The sequence below is a fragment of the Mauremys mutica genome, chromosome 3 (assembly GCF_020497125.1).
Source record: "Mauremys mutica isolate MM-2020 ecotype Southern chromosome 3, ASM2049712v1, whole genome shotgun sequence".
NCBI lineage: Eukaryota > Metazoa > Chordata > Testudines > Geoemydidae > Mauremys > Mauremys mutica.
In genome coordinates this window covers 102034853-102052509 of record NC_059074.1, presented here as the reverse complement: position 1 = coordinate 102052509, position 17657 = coordinate 102034853, and the positions used below count along the sequence as shown (strand labels likewise).

At 38.4% G+C, this 17657-nt stretch overlaps 1 protein-coding gene across 1 annotated transcript in view; it reads right to left on the bottom strand.

Annotated features, from left to right (window-relative positions):
- Positions 1-4317: 4317 nt before the first annotated feature.
- Positions 4318-17657, bottom strand: part of EYA4 (EYA transcriptional coactivator and phosphatase 4) — a 198819-nt gene continuing 185479 nt past the window's right edge. The window contains exons 14-19 of the mRNA XM_045012059.1: positions 14973-15031; positions 14707-14867; positions 12236-12350; positions 9817-9938; positions 6588-6688; positions 4318-4920 (exon numbers count right to left, since the gene is read on the bottom strand). Coding sequence (XP_044867994.1) covers positions 4840-4920; positions 6588-6688; positions 9817-9938; positions 12236-12350; positions 14707-14867; positions 14973-15031 — 639 coding nt within the window. The 3' untranslated portion in view covers positions 4318-4839. The remainder of the gene's footprint in view (positions 4921-6587; positions 6689-9816; positions 9939-12235; positions 12351-14706; positions 14868-14972; positions 15032-17657) is intronic.

The following is a 17657-nucleotide window of genomic DNA, read 5'->3' as shown; positions in this document are numbered from 1 at the left end:
CATGGAGGATAGGTCCAGCAATGGCTATTAGCCAGGAGGGGAAGGATTGGTGTCCCTAGCCTCTGTTTACCAGAAGCTATGAATGGGTGACAGGGAATGGATCACTTGATGATTACCTGTTCTGTTCATTCCCTCTGGGGCACCTGGCATTGGCCACTGTTGAAATACAGGATACTGGGCTAGATGAACCTTTGGTCTGACCCAGTATGGTGGCTCTTATGTTCTTAATCTCCATTAAGGACTAGTGAATAGGAGCAGGTTGGCTCTTTTGGGTTTTCTGAAATGGTACTAAAATGGTTTTCTCTGATTTATGCTAAGCCATAAATGAGCTCTGGGGGACTAGTTTCTGAAGACTGTCAGTAATGGTTCAATTTACTAGTGTAAACTAGGCTTATGTTAGTTTACTGTCCATCCTACCCACATTGTGAATTACATCCACAGGTCTCCAACAAGCAACTAAAAGTATGTATTTTAGTATACTTCAAAGGATGAGAACTTTTTAGAAGGCTTTTGCTTGGTGACATGTGCTTTGTGCATAGGCTGGAGCTCTTCGTAACAACTCTTGCTAAAACCACTTACCTACGTGTGCTGCTTCACTATTAAAAATCATGGACAGAAAGTGCTGTGGCAGCGTGGTGCTTGTATAATCTGTAGAGGGCTAGTGCCATTTACCACCTGTTGACTTCTGCAGGAGGAGGTGGAGGAAGACAAATATTCTGTCCCCCGCCACATCCTTAACCCAGCACAAACTAATACAAGCAATTTTTAGTCTTTTGATTAGCACACTTTCAGGGTTTTTTATAGGATAGAAGGATGTGCACCTTCTGTTAATTATTCCGCCCCACCCCCTTACTGTTGTTTACCTAGGGCCAGGTCTTCAACTGGGGTGCTGAGGATCTGGCCCTTATCACTTCTAGACACCAAAGAGAAGACCGGTTTATAAGGAGGCTTGCAAAAACTTAAGCACGTTCATGACTTTGACGTCAATGGGACTGGTCCACCTGCATAAAGTTATGTATATGCTTAATTCTTTGCAGGATCAGGGCCTTATGTCATGGTCAGTCCATAATAAATTATATCCCTGAGCCCATTTCCCATTAGAAAACCTCTGTCCTTGCTGTTCCTTTGCTTCATGCAGGGGCATGAGTGAGCGGTTAAGTACCAATGACAGTCTATATATCAAATGATGGGAAACTGCTGCAGAGTGACTCCCTCCTCCAGCTCAGGATCACTACTTCTGAGCTACAGAGGGCCACGAAGCAATAGCAACAAAGATATTGCCATAATGGGAACTCACATGAGGGCTGAACTGTTGACTAGATTACCTGTTAATTCTTCAGTAGTTCAAACTGTCTCCTATGTAAAATAACTCAAGTTTTGATGCATTTGCATGTAGAAAAGACACAAGCACAAAAATGTTACAGGTAATAAATAAATGAATCAGGAATTCATATTAAGAAAACAGATATGCTGTAGTCATTGAGACCCTGCCCTTAGAAGAGACTTCTGTGTAATGAGGGTTTCAAACACAAAAACCAGAAATCTTGCAGGGCAGTATAGTGCAGAAAATGACAACAGTTCCAAATGTATTTATTGAGAAGTAGTAAAGATGTACATATATTTTACAAGCTTTTAATATTAATTTACATTATCTTAAATTAGGTAGGCCCCAATAAACTAGAACTTGCTAATACATGACAGAGACACTTGGCTTCAATTAAATTTCCAAAATGCTGCTATTGCTGGGAGTCATAATGCAATTTTGGCTCTTGTCACTTAAAAAGTTCCTCTTTAGAGATACTAACTACCGTATTCATTTAAAGCATGTGCTTGGTATAAGGTAGAGCTGGCTCCTGAACTAAAACCGTGGAGCTGGAACCAAGTTCCCCGCTAAAATGTAGTCTTCCTGGCAAGGGCCAAATCCCCACACACTTAAATTTGGGATTTGGATTTCAAACCCCACCTCCCCCGCAATGTTCGGGTGTCTTTGGATCCAGGATTTTGATATGGACAGATCTCCTGTGTCAATGCTTAAACTGGAACATGTTTTTGCACCTGTTTTTGGTGCATATATTGCTGCTTATACTGGATACTAATAAAATCCACCTATATCTTTGTGCACAATCAAGAAATGTTTCTAAGACAGAGCTTTGCTTCTAGATTTCACTTTACTTTTTTTATATTGAACTGTACTAACTTACCCCTTATCACATTTAAGATATTGCTTACTCTGATTGAAATTGCACTGTATTTATATCTTGCAAGTGCAGTATTAAAAGTGCCTATGTTCAAGTACTGTACTCACTTTAGATTGCTACAGTAACTGCAAAAGGCACAATAGTCTATATTTTAATTGCACACAATATTTGCAAACATAACATTGTATTCATTTTAGGGGTAGGGGTTGAAGGGAGTCAGTTATTATTGTATTATATACATTGAATTAAAATGCACTCAAAGTCCAAATGACCAAAGCTTACTTTAGGTCCAACCATATCTATTTGGAACTGTCCAATTTGAGTAAAATATCTGCCTTGGATATTCATGCCTGTAGTTGTCATGCAGGCAGCCTTATTGAAGTAAGAATATGCTATGAGACTCTACTTAAAGATACCACATGTTACTTTTTCCTTAAGTAGAGTATATCTGTGCATCTGGAATTCTGGAAAGAGCTTTGGTATAGTGTGTAAAGGGCTTAGGGCTAAACCCTTAAGTGGTGAGGTGCTGTAAGGTTTTGTGAATTATGTATTATTATTAATGGTATGAAACTAATGCATAGAGGTCCCAATATTATCATGGCTTCACTGGGCTAGATGCTGTACAAAAAATACCAAATTTTATATCACTCTGAGACATACCCTCCCATAGGTTCACATGCAAAACTCCCATGACATTGTGAATTTTTTTTTAAATAGATGGCAGGCTGTGGACTATGTTACTATAGCTGCCATGTTCCTTTTAAAAGCAAATATTAAAATGATTTTGAAGACTAATGTCCTTCAGTATATTTAAAATTGCTTCACTTAAAATTTCCACTGCAATAAAAAAAATGGAAACTTAAAATTTTAACCTCTTTACATCAAATTTTATTTTTAGGCCAAATTTGATCAGGTACCATACTGTAAGAATAAACTACCAGTAAATAATTCCCAGCCATAGGACTCTTTCAAGAAAGGTGAAAAAGGAATCCCCCCACACATTTCTTCTGTAAGTGGAGGTATATAATTTAATATGTGGCAAGACTAGTGAGATGGCTGCACATTTAAAACTTGTGGCAGTAGCATACCAGCCTGTCTGAATGACTTGTGTACAAAATTCCAATGGAGGCAAAGGATTTCCTTTTTACTTGGTTATAGAAGAGTTTTGCCATTGACTTCAAGGGGGCCAGGATTTCACCCAAAGACCTGACTTTGACATGGTCAATGTAGTTTAAATAAGCAACAAGTAATTTCCCTATAAGCACCTCCTGAATAGAAATAGGTTGGTTTCACAGTAAAGAACAGGAGGACTGCATATCATTGAGTACTGTCCTTACATAGGTGTCCCTGGCATCTGCATTTCACATCCTATCATGACAAATTCTCTACACAGTCAGAACAAGTGGGCGCACATGTGCTGCCACATACAGTATCAAGGAAGAGCAATTTCCATCCTCCACAATAAACTAAAGTCATTAACACTTGCAGTTGCTTCATGACACTGAAATCAGATGAGGGGTGGTAGGACTACAGTGTGGAATATGATCCCCCATGCCATTCCTAACCAGGGAAAGAGGGAAATGGAAGAGACTTAATTTGGTTTTGTGTAAAGGGTAGATGCTCCCTATGCAGGTTTTTCTGTAGCCTGTAAGTAATTAATGAATATAGCTCTTAGTTTTATCAAGTGAGAATGAAGAAAGGATGTTTAAGATGTTAAACAATTGCTTTAGCTTTGAAGGTAACGGTCCCCAATATCATTTCAGCCTTCCAAAAGCCTCTTAACTTGCCTCAGTGGAACTATTCAGAATCCAAATAAAAACCACAAACTTTCCTTTATTTTTTCTTACTGAAACAAATACTTACTTAAAATGCTTTTGATGCAGCCCTACTCTTTGATTACTTAAATTTGAAATTTGGTCATGTCAAAAAATGTCTCAACTTTTTTTTGTTTATCTACATAGTTTTTAACCAAAATTACATTGTAACACACAAACACGTCTTGTCTTTAAGGCACAACACATCATTATGCACATTCTGTTTGCCAAACTTATAAAAGAGACAATATTATATAACCCTTCCCCACCCCCCTCCAAAAAAAAAAAGAAAAATTGCATCCACTTCCAAAAATCAACTGCTAATAAAGTCACAGTAAATTATTTTCATCAATAATTTACACAAATTACAGGTCTAGACAGGATTGTCATTATACAGTCTGAGTGCATTCCAATTCAGATTTTCTGGGTTAGGTAGGCTAAAGTCTGATTCAAACCTCAGTGCTGAGTATACCCCATATTGAGGAATGTTGTTGACCACCACCTTGTCGGTCAGAAAATGCATGTTGGTGCTTTGCCATTATGAGTCCTTTGTTCACTTCCGTTAGGGCTCATTTGGTGTGTACCAGCAACCTCCATAGTTTTTATTTGTTAAAAATGTTGCATATATAAGACCATAGAGCTTCCTTATGTAGCACTAACATTTTAACTCCATTCAGCAATCTGAATTCTTCATTGTGGAATTTTCATTCCAAATATTTCTTCCCTTCTTAAGACAATTCATATGTGTTAAGCCAGAGGCATCGAATCACACATAAAAATTCAGTGTACTTGAAATATAAAAAAGGATCGCCAACTATAGAACACAGTTACAAATACTCTAGTTCCAGTGCTTGATGTAGAGCCAAGAGGTCCGAATGACTTGATATCCTCCAGAAAGGCATGTTGTGCTGCATTTGTTAGGAGGAAAAAGTGAGGGGAAAATGAACACCTTGTCTACAGCAGAAGGCACACAGCAAATAAGTACAGTTAAGCTCACAAAATATATTTGTAATGTTATGTTTGCAGCCTGATATTTGTTAGTAAAATACTGACAAAAATCAGACCAAAATAGATCTGAGCTTAATTCTTAGACTATCTGATTATTTCCTCCTAGTTCTGTTTCACTATTCACACTGGAAATAGCCCAACACTCGCTGAATGCAACTCCCTTCATTTGGCCAGGGGAGCTTGCTCATTTGCTACTATGACATTTATTAGAAAAAGGATGATCACTATTTATTTATACTCATTTATTACCATTAAAAAAGGTTCAATTCCCATTTAAAGGGTTATAGGACAGTCATTAAGGAAAGGCTCATATATAACATTTTGCAACACAGACAAGTATCTCTTTTTTTTTTTTTTTGGTCCAGGCGGGGGAAAACTCTTCTGGAGAGAAACTTTTGAAACACTCTTTATTTAAAGATGACTGATGCTGCAGGAAACATCAACATCTGCTGGTAGATGCAGTATAGTGAATTACAGATCTACCCATGCCAGATCACTCTTCGAAGGCTGCTGCTGGACACTCCTCTAGCTGACTAGATCTCTAGAACTAGGTAAGAACCTTTATTTTCCTCAGTTCAGATCTATTTGTAAGCTGCTGTGTTCATCTATTCCTCTGAAAACCATATCTATTCATGCAAGTACAGCTACAGTTAGAGAGAAGCATGCCAACTGGAAACTGCCAAAACCAACCACCTGTGTTCAGCACAGACCCATCACCAGTACTGCACCTCTATAAGCAACCATTTGGAATGAGCATTTTGATTTTGTTTCCACTACAGCACAAATGTCAAAACAACACATAGGACCCATCAAAATACTAGAAAGATTTAAATTTTGCTATCCTTAGTGCTAATTCTTGGTATTTCTGGTCATAACTCAGGAGGCAAAGAGCACAACATTCAGAGTTCAGCTTTTCTACATTACTGGGAGTTACACTGGAATGCGTTTGACTTCTGAAAGATTTCCAACTTGTTCTGTTTTCAAATATTGACAATTTATTTGCTTATCTGTCACACTTACAAATTTTGACTTTGAGAAACTGTGCAGATAATAAACATTTTTTACTTTGAAGAAACTATTTGTACATTTGTGTGTCCTCCTTTTGCAGAAGTGTTTCTTGAAACAAACTGTTTTAAAATCAATCATGTTTCTCCTAGTATATTCTAAAGGCATTTTTTTTCTTCACGATAGAAGAACTTTGGCACAATATTTTTGCTGGTTTTCTACATTCTCTCCAATAGCTCTGGCTCTAATTTCCACATGTTGTTTTAAATAAACCCCTCTTGCTTTATTACTTCTGTTTATATCTTAGGTTTCATTTGCTTTTTTCTCCCCATTAACATTCATTTAATTTTTGGGGGTACATTTCTTACCCAGATTGTCATAAAGCAAATGCTAGAATCCAAATGGTTTATTTTAATGTAAGTGTTGGCCTTATCATGCTCTTGGTGCCTCTGAATATTCAACTTATTTGCCAATCTGCCATTGTGCAACACTAGCAGAAATGAAACAGAAAGGCTTGCATTAGTATCTATGTATCACACCAACATTTGATGAGACAGGTTACCTTTTTTGCTGCCTGTTCTTCTTCTACACCATCCCCAATAACAACATATACTACTTTTCTGCCAAACCTTTGCATTATTCGTTCAAAGCAACTTTCTTTTCCTGGAAGATAAATGAGATAAGAGTTCAGAGTGAAATTACCTGGTTAGCTGCATGCTCCTCATCTCGTCCATCTCCAATGACAACATAAGTTATGTTAGTGCCAAATCTGGACACTATACGCTCAAAACAGCTTTCTTTGCCTGAAAAACAATGCACTACTTATTCAAGCCATCATGTGAGTTATCTTGAAGCTTTACAAAGGGTTAAGTGAATCCTATTAAAAAGTGTGCATTTTTTCATAGCTCCCAGCTTTTGGCTTGTTTCACAGATGCAACCAGCCAAAAAGCAGTTGAATTCCTTTGGTCAGACTAAGCAGATTTATCTGATATTAGATCTCATTCCTAACCTTAGGTAGAGATCTTGGCTGTAACAGAAGGCTGGTATTACTGCTATTGTAAAAACATAAAATTGAATTTCAATACTTGCAGGTTATTTTAAATTTTTCCCCCCAAGGACAGTAGCAGTTTCATTTAAAATGCATTTACGGCAGTGGGAAGAGCTGTCATTATGGGATGATGGGCACTCAAAGCTAGGGAGAAGAATGAAATGAGGCAGAAAGTTGTCCCTGAAACATGTGTCATTTTGCAAGACCGTGGATTAAGCGCGCTCAGCCAATGACAAGAAAGGAGGCTTATAATTAGGAAAATATTGTGTTTTGGAACTGCTGAATGAGGACCAGATTGTAGTGAGTTTAAGGGCCAGCTCCAAGTACAGACACTATGCTCAGAGTGCAGGGACCACTCCTTTTGTACAAGCCCGGCAGCACAACTCACCTGAAAGGATGTGGGGAGAGAGGAGTGGTGTGCATTGCATCCCCAGAAGGGATGTAGCAGTGGGCACAATTCCCCTGCATGCCAGGCAAGAATTCTATTTTCTTGTGGCAAATGGTGCTACTCTGAATACCACTGCTTGCTGTAGTCTGAGTGCAATTTGCACACTAGTCTAAAATGTGCAGGTTGCTATAAATATGATATCTATTAAGTTGGCAGTTTACTGGAATTTAGGCTATTTGATATACTTCATTCTTTGAGAAAGTTTTAAATGATTTCATGCATCCCCTCATTATGGAATGATGTAGGTAATTAAGTTATCAAAATATCAGTTTTTCTTTGTGTTGCTGAAAGGCACATTTAAAAAATGGTACTCTAAAACCAAATATATTCAGGACACTTTGCCAATGAAGTCTGATTGATTGACTGACTGATTGTTAAATTCTATCTTTGTTAAAATTTGGAATGGATGAATGGGTCAGATATGAACTCTTCCAAATTATTAGCTGTTTAAAGGTCACCAGAATGGTGATTTCCCCAAATTCACAATTGGATTTGATCTATGATTTCCAATGTTCAGATGCAAGTTCTTCCGAAACCATCAGGAATCAAAAGTGAGGCCATATTATATTCTAAAGGGAATTCTCCCTAGATTTTCGATAGAAATGTGGGTTGTCCTGTGACCTAAATGTCACCATCATTTAAGAATTCTTAATACAACCTTTCATCAGTTGGAAACCTTCACTCTCTCCCCATATTCTATAATTACTCTGCATGCACTAGAGTTTGCATTTTCAAAGGAGTCTTAGAGGTACCTTTGAAAATCCAAGCCCTAAATTTTATTTTGTAGATTGCCATTTTCAGGAGTATAATTTGTCACAGGACATTACGAGAAGTTATTTATAAGTTACTTAATAGACCTGAAGGGTACTAGATGCCTGAAATTGCTGTGTATGAAATTAAGATCTTAGTTTATAATACAAATTAGCTGAGCCTCTCATATAATGCTGATGAGGTAGCTGAACTTGTAAAAATGCTGGTTCATAGAATGCACTGTAATTATATAACATACATCTAACACATAAAAGATGAAATTCAGTAGGGAGACTGTAAGAGGGACCACCCTCATGGAGTGCCCTCTTGTGGCAGGCCATGGCATGACAGGCATGCCTGCCTCAGTTTCCCCTTCCAAAGTCCCCAGTAACTTCTCTTCAGGTTCTCTTGCTATAATAAATATCCTCCTTGGGGCTGGTTTATTATAAACCTTGCGCAAATGGTCCAAAACAGACGTCTTGAACACGTAGTCTATTTCTAACCCAAGTGCAAGCAATCATGAAAACTCAAGACATCTTGTTGTTTGATGAAACACATAACGTACTGGCTTCTTCAACCTTGCCTGGACTCTTAGTCATCCCTGGTCCTTGTGCCAGGACCCACGGCCCTTCCACCTGAAGTATAATCCTGCTCTTTACAATGGGAATCCCCCGAGAGAGCCTCTCCTCTGGCCCTCTCTCAGTTCCCCTGCATCCAGCCCTCCAGCACTAGAGATGTCAGCAGGTAAGCCCCTCCACTGCTCCCCTGTCTTCACCCCTGGCCGTGTCCCTCAGGCTCCTCCTACCCTCTGACCCAAGCTTCCCCAAGCTCGGGGAAGTCAGCCAACCAACCCCTCTAGGCACTTTTCTTGCCTTCAGCCTTCCCCCCAGGAACCATCTTCTGCTTCTTTCTAGGAACCTTCCACAGTCCCATGGTCCCTGGTAGCTCTCACCTGTTCCTGATTCCCACACAGGCTGCTCTGATTCACCAGTCTCTCTCTCACTGGCTCTCTTTTCTGCTCTACACCCGGGTGCCCTCTTAATTGGCTTAATTGGAGCATACTGATCAGGGGCACTTGCCCTGCTCCCTGTATAAGTGCCAGGGTCACCCTCTGACAGAGTTATATATTTAGATGGTACATATTCTATATATAAATGTGACAAGTACGGGGATTAGAAGTATTCATAGCTAACATAGATGTTTAAATTTTTAAACAGTCAAATCTTAAAAACCGAGGCAATGCACAAATTATTTTCTACCTACATATTCATACTATCAGAGAAGTGGTTTTGAATCCATCCATAACTAGAATCATAGAATATCAGGGCTGGAAGGGACCTCAGGAGGTCATCTAGTCTAACCCCCTGCTCAAAACAGGCCCAATCCCCAGACATATTTTTGCCCCCAACCCCTAAATGGCCCCCTCAAGGATTGAACTCACAGCCCTGGGTTTAGCAGGCCAATGCTCAAACCACTGAGAAAAAAAAATATTTTCATATGATAAAGCAAATGCAGTCTTTGAGGACTAAAGAGTAATTTTCTTACCTATTTTGGTTGCACTGTAAATATTTTCAATAGGAAAAGCACCTCCTAAACTATACAACAGGACTTTTGCAAGTGCTGGGATAAGTTGGGTGGTTGTTACCAAAACATTTACACAGTTACTCCTAAAGGGAGAGAAATAGTTGTTGAATCTGAATAATGGTACATCATTCAAAAATTATACAGTTAATATTTTGCTAAATAAAATTGGCCACTGAGGATGGCATTCAGGATTTCCTGACATTAACAGTCAATCCAAATGCATTACTATCACTTAACCAGCCTCAAGAACCGTTTTATTAAAAATCTTATCCTTTGTTGGAAGGTTTTTCTGTTTCGGGCAAGTGAATAGGCCTGCAGTGCTGTGAAAACTGGCTCCCTTTAAGATGTGTCAAAATAAATGTTCAAAAACAGACACCCCAAATCTGTAGTTGCTTTCAAAAATGTTGCCAAAACAGCATTCTCAAATTGGCAATTACTGGTGACTAATGAACAATCAGATGAAAAAGAGTTAGGAGGGGAAAATTGACTTGTCATTACTGCCTTAAAGGGAAGGACTGGGACGATAGAGAAATACATATTATAAATTAATAGTGGCCTCAGAACTGAACACCACCTTCCTAGTATTTCAAGGGTGGGAAGAGCAATCTTTTCAAGGGGAGGGGAGAGTAAAAACTTTCCAGTTTCATCACTGATTATGGCACTTCAGTCTGGCTTTGAGGAGTTCAGATGGCAGCAACTATACAATCAGAAATGGAATTAACTCTATTACAAGGTCAGATAAGGAAGGGCTTGACCACTAGTGCAGCCTACTGGTGTTAACATGGGGCTAGGACGAGGAACTTGGGGGTTCTAATCTGGCTCTTCTACAGCGTTAACATGTGACCTTTGGCAAGTGAAGTAATCTCATTATGTCTCAGCTTCTGCCTCAGTAAAATGGAGCTAATACACATCTACCTCAACGATATTGTGAGGATTGATAAATGTACAGTTCTCATGAAATACTTGACAATTATTTAAACATCTGACTGGTCTTTATGTAATCAGTAACAATTTTCCAACATCCATTATTGCTTAAATGACAATGCGATCTTTTGAATACTGTGTGGATAATATTTTTAGAAATAAGAAGTATGGTGTCAAACACACGTACAAATAAATAATTTATGCTTTATTTTTTTCTTTCATTAGATACTGCTAAAATAGATTTCCAGTTTAGCTGCTGTTTATTAAAAAACATGTAGATGTTTAAAATAGTTGTTCGTTTTTTGTTCTTTTCCTTTAACACCAATTCATCTCTCACCCATGTTACTCTTGAAATAGAAGACAATGTGGCTCCATGTTGTTCATTACTACATTTTTGCACTTGCAGTATTGATTAGCTCAGAGGGAACAGGTACTGCTCTGTGAATATTATTGTTGAAGAACCAGCAATAAGGTTATTTTTATTTCTTAGGGGTGGGAATGCTGGGTTTTAATTACTTTGGTTAAACAGATAGTTGCTCTAAAAAAACCTGCACATCCACTCAGGGTATGTTTATATTTCAATGTAAGCCCAGGGTTAATAGCATGTGCATTAGCAGATCCTGGATTTGTTAACCTAGGGCTTGAGTATCTACACTCATTTGTAACACCAGATTAGGAACTGTTGAACCTTCAGTCTCCATCTGTGGCTCCAGTGTCTACACTGCATTATGCAGCCTGAGGACAACCACCCATATCCCAGACTTCCTAGAGCCCTCCCAAAATGTGGCTGCTTTAGTCTTTTGTTCATTGTGTAGTGTGTGAAAACTTGACTGTCTACAGAACAAAGAAAGTCACCCTGTAGGACACTATGGGCAGACTCCCGGAGCATGAGTCCAGTAGCTGTGTCTACACTGCAAGCAATAGGTCTTGAACCCTCGGTCCTAGCTTGATGCAGGCTTGGACCTTCTACCTCTATGGTGCCCTAAGACCCTGGGTCAGAGCAATTTCTGTGCTGGTGGAAGGGGGTTTAGTTATGAGCACAAGTCTGAACCCTGGGCTCACACTGCAGTGTAGACATACCCCCAGAGTCGTCATTATTATGTTTGCAGGAATGGTCAGAGACCTTTGAGTTCTGGGCTGTAATGTATTGCAGTGCACAGATACCTCTACAGGCAGACACTATGCAGAAACACAAGATAGATAGATTTTGAATTTAGAGGACATAATTTAAAGGTGAAGTCCATTTTAGGCTTACATTAACTGTAAGTGTCTCTTTAAAGAACTGTACATTTAAAGAACTGAAATCTGTGAACCTAGCAGTTTCATCCCTCCACTTCACAGATTCTCTAGTTTGTTACTATAGGGTTACTTATGAAGGCTATTCTGCTGTGGTACTTGTATTTTTAATATAAAATAAATTAATATTAATATTCTTACAATATACGCAAGTACATACCTAGTGCTAATAATTGATAATGATTTAAGTGCATTTGTCAACCAGGAGTCGGTCAGAGCTTCAATCTCTGCTCTTAACTGCAGCCACGCATCTCTTTTAGCAGGGCCAAGGAGACCTTATATATAAATGAGTAAGGAAAAACAAACAAATTAAACTGTGCTTTAGCTGGAACATGCAGATTTCGCAGTAATTTATTCTATTTTGAATTCTGCTTTTAAGGCTTGATAAAATACATCCACTGAAGTCAATGGATAGACTCCCACTAACTTCAGTGATCACTGGATTGGGGTTTTACTTCTCCACACTATTGTAATGTGGATGTTTAAGATTCTAGGACTTAAATAATTTTGTTTGAAAAACATCTGAGCTCTCATTAATAACCAGCTTAGATACCCAGTTGTTTGTGTGTGTGTCTGTGTGTGTGTGTGTGTGTGTGTTTCTTCCCTATGGTACATTTTCTAGTGCATTCCCCAAAGCAATTAGACTACTGTTGCAAGACTAATATTATACATCCTACTGAAATGCAGCCCCAATTATCTCATTACTTCTAGTTATGGACCCTAAATCATTTATATCCAACCTTGGTATCTGAAGCTGTTGGAGCCTTGAAATATTTGTAGATTTTATGTCATCCTTCCTTTAATCATGTCTCACAAACTATAAAAGCCTCCCTCCAACCTCTTTGTAGACCCCTTAGATGTGACGGGCAGAATGCTTTTGAAAATCTGATCATAACTTAGCCAAGTCAAGTTTTCTTTTTCCTTGTCAACAAAACCACAATGTGAGGGGAAAAAAATCATGTTACAAAAGTTGGAGGGAGCAGGATGCATGTGTGAATTGGCCACAAATGGTGGAATACATTAAATAATCAATAAAGCATAAATGATGTTTGTGGTGAGAAAAGAAAAATACATACAGAATATACTAGGTATATGAACTCCACCCTCATACTGATACCTTCTATTACAACCATCCTGTTTACTTTAGGTTCTTGCACAGTGGCTCAGTAACCCAAACTTTTTTTTTTATGGAATACAGCATCTTTAGAATTCTCGACACATCAGGACCTTTTGTATGAATGTCCAGTAAATCTATAGGTCAGTTTGTTTCCTGTTTTTTTAATGTGTAAAAATTCCATTTCATAATGGTAATATGACACTATGAACAGCATTAACTTCTCAGGTATTTTAAGCAGCTTGGTCTTAAGACATGCAACGATCACCACCTACAATGCTCTTACTGCTTCATTTTCCTGTACGTAAATACTCTTCACTAATAAAAATGCGAAGATATAAGTCAGTCCAGTTCTCAGTGAAATCTTTACTATAGTGACTAACTCACTGTCCACATCATCCTAACTCATGATTCCCATTTCTGACAGTGGGACTTGGTTCTAAAGCAGTGCCAAACCTATATATTTTTGTTCACAGGTGAGTTTTGAGTTTAGGTTCCTCTCTAAATGAGCCTCAAATGAAGTCAGTCTTGTTACAATAGTCAAGAGCTTCATTGGGACCCTCAGCATCACACAGGCCTGGGCGCTCCCACTTAATCGTGTTTGGAACAGGGGAAGGGAGAGAAGACCATGTCTTCTTGGGGTGGATGATTGATCTGTATCCCTCTTGGCTTTTCAGAGTGGGACTGGCTGGTCCTTTAAATCTTACAGGAGGAATCTTCTGGGTTCATTCAGCCTTCTTTTGCAGAAGTAGAACTCAAAAACTCTTTCAACACTGCTGCTATTACTGGCACTTGGATGCCCAAGAGTGTAAATGATAGTAGCGAAGCTGCCATCTTGTGAGAGATCAGAGATTTCCTACTAAGACCGTTAACTTGGGGGGAGAGGGGGTTGTAAGCTACAGAGTTTATGAAAGGGCACAACAGCAGGATTATAAGAGCTTTTCTAGCTTTAAAGCTGCAGCATGCAGTGGACTGGCCTGGCTTGCTGCCAGTGGACATCTCCAATAGGATTTGGAAGAGAATGTGGCTACCACCCAGCCCACCAAAGGATGGGGGAATAGGCCAGTCAGACTCAGCATGAAGGCACCAGAGGGGAGGAAGCAGGACACCTGACCTCTCTCCTAAAAAACATTGTAAGTAGTTGGAACAGCCAGTAAATCAGTGGGAATTGTGTAATTGTGTCTGAAGGATGAAATTCTGGCCCCACTGAACTCAACTGGAATTTTGCCATTGACATCAATTGGGCCAGAATTTCACTCTAAGTGTGCTGCTACCACAATTCTCCAGGGTCTCCCCCTTCGTCCCCTAGAAGCAAAATTCTAGCAGTCACTCTTAATGGCAGGGTATCTTTCACAACTCTGGACTGGTCATTTATATTACATTTTAATAGCACTAATTCCACTGTGGAGTTTCCAAGGGTACTGTAAGGTAGCATTACTTAATTGCCATAACCAGACAGTAACGTCTTCCAATGTAAATATGTAAGTTGATAATATTTTAACTTATCCTAACCTTACCTCCTATGTTGTTCTTGTAAGTATTATACAATTCTTTTACTCTTCTGTAACGGAAAGCCAGCTTCCTCATCCAGTCAACCCCTCCTCTTACACCTGTTGGCAGACAAAGGTTTGCACTACTTGCAGCTGCATGGAAGCCATCAGTTGCAAAACTGTAGGTACTGCAAACACCCAAAATATATTAAAAATAAATACAATTTATTCCTGTAAAATGAACTTTTTTAATCTTTGCAAAAAATAAAATGTTGAAAAAGAATGTATCTTACCTTAGGTCTTGCCCGTTGTCATCAGAAGAAACATCATCTATATGAACTTGATCACATTCCTATTGAAAATTTAAATTAAAAAGATAACTTCTTTTAACGGTTCATGTATGTGTTAATACTTCCCAATATGTCTTTAGTATAGGCATTAATGAAACAACCTCTGTGTAGCATCGATTGTGCCAGAAGATGGCAGTGTCTACAAACTCATTATGATGACAAACTTTTCTTTCAAAACAAAAGAAATTTCAACTCCTCGGACACTATTCAAATTAAGAGTTAAAATGGAGTCACCAAAGAAAGTTATAAGGTACTTGTTACTTCAATGTGATTTTAGACAGCAATTCTTTTTAAAAACCCTTTCCTAGTCTCTCTCTGATGGGTTGGTAAGATGTGTGTTAACCCTGTATTTCAAAATCAGTTCAGACCATTGTTCTCCATTCTAAATAAAAACTAGTAATGGACGAACCTCAAAGATCTGTCATTTCTGTTAAGCCTCCAAAAGTCTGGATGCTTATCCAAGTCTTATCTGAACTTACCCAAACCTCTTTGGTTTGGAAACCTCACAAAATCAAGCTCTTGAGGGCTCCACTATTTCCTGGTTTCAGCTGGGCTGAAAAAAACCACAGAAACAGCCTGTCGTGTAGTATTTGACTATGTCCAGTCCCAGAAAAAAACAGGAAGTATGGAACATACAGAGAAAATGTATAGTTTAAAAAGAACTTTTTCTTTATTCGGGCACTGTTTTTTTTTTTATTAAGGTTTTTCCATTGTTCACAGTTGTTACGGAGAAAAAGAGGTGAATGTGGGATCACAAGAAAATACTCTCGATGTACATGTACACAAGTCCTACATGGATAGTTTTACATTTGTTTTCTGTACCACAGTTATAGTATATCATCTGAAGGACATGTATGGATTCACTAGTTTGGAGATTTTACCTGCACGTATTTAAGTGATGCTGTCACAAGTGAAAATAATCACAATTGTGAACATTTGGATTAAAAGATTACATTGAAAAACAGTCAACCTTTTTCTAATTTTTAAAAAAAGGTTGAGAGATGGTTTTGAAAACTGATTCACTCACTCTACTGCTTTAACTCGCACGTTAATGTAATCACTTAGGCTGAGCTTTCCACTTACAGAAGTGCATACCCTTAAATGACGGGCTATCTCAGTCATCGTCAAACAAAATCATCAGTCAAGATGTGCACATTTTAGAAGTCTCAATGCTCAGTCTAGTACAACCGCTAAGAAAATTTAAAATCTGAAGAAAGGAGAAATTTCAGAATATACACACTGAAAATTTAGAATTTAAACTGTGAAGGCAGGACATCTAATTAGAGATGTTATTTTTGGAATTTTCATAAGAATTTTTTGTCCAACACTCTATTGCCTTAATATCAACAGTTAATGATTTTTTTTCCCACGCTAAGTAAGCGTGTTAAAGTCAGATTAGATTTTAAAACCAATTTGTGGACAAAATTAATGCTGACATCATCATTTAATAGTCGTATTTATGATTTATCATTCTGTAATACACCCAAAGCAGCCAAATTCTACATGTTTGGCTTAACCCAATCATGTAATTGCCATAGGAGTGTAAGAGCTCCTTGAGTTCAAGGGCTGTTCTCTCTTTGGGAGTAATAAAATGTATTTTCTCTCTCTAAATGGGATGGGATTATCACAGGGTGCAGATTATAATAGAATATAAATATAGACAGTGGGAAAAATAGTAGATTTGCACAAACTGATGCTGGTAAAATAAAAAACAACCCACTCTAAACAGAATTTTTTTTTTTGGCATTTTAAGAAGTTCAGATAACGCACAACTTTCAGTTTATTTTTGTGTGGACCTCTGGACTTCCTGGTTCTGACAGGAACTAGCAAAACACTATTGGAATTCAGAGCCTTAAACAACATTTTTCTATGAAAATGGGGGTGGGGGGAGGAGGGAGAGACGGGGAAAAAAGGAGTGCCAGATACAAATAAAGGACCAGTTTTCTTGCTCTCTTGCCCTCACTATTGTTTGTGCCTATGGAGAAGTGCCAGTGGTGGAAATACCACACAGTTGATCTTGGGCAAACTAAAATCACACTCCATATTACATTGGGATAGATTCTGATATCTTTATTCATGTTAAGCAGTCGTCATACTCCAGAGCAACTCCACGGATTTCCGTGGGATTGCTTACAGAGTAACATATTAGTCAAGGGTGTAAAGGTATCTGACCCTGTGAGTTTGTGTGTGGTGAGGAAATGAAGGATACACAAAGCATGCATGAATAAAAAAGTGTGTGTGTATAGCTGTTTAGATTTTGTTAAACTGTTCAGCTATTTTATAATGAGTACTGGAGTTAGAGTACATTTTAGTACTAGAAAATAGTTTTGTTTGGAATGGACCCAATAATTGGCGCACAACCAACATCTAAAATTCCAGAGACGTATTTAATGAAATTATCAGCAAAATTGAATGAGTGGGTGGCAAAGGCTCAACCTTTTTCTTCTACTTTGAATTTTTGTCTTACATCTTGAAAGCCAGATCCAAATCCATCAATTTACGAGGAGGAAAGAAAGAGGGTTCAAGAGCATGCAGTTTCCTGACTTCCTTGCTGCTGGTCTCTGCAGGAGGGTTTTTCAGTTTCCATAGGATCTAAATACATGTGGTTTTCCAATTCCCCCTCCTCAC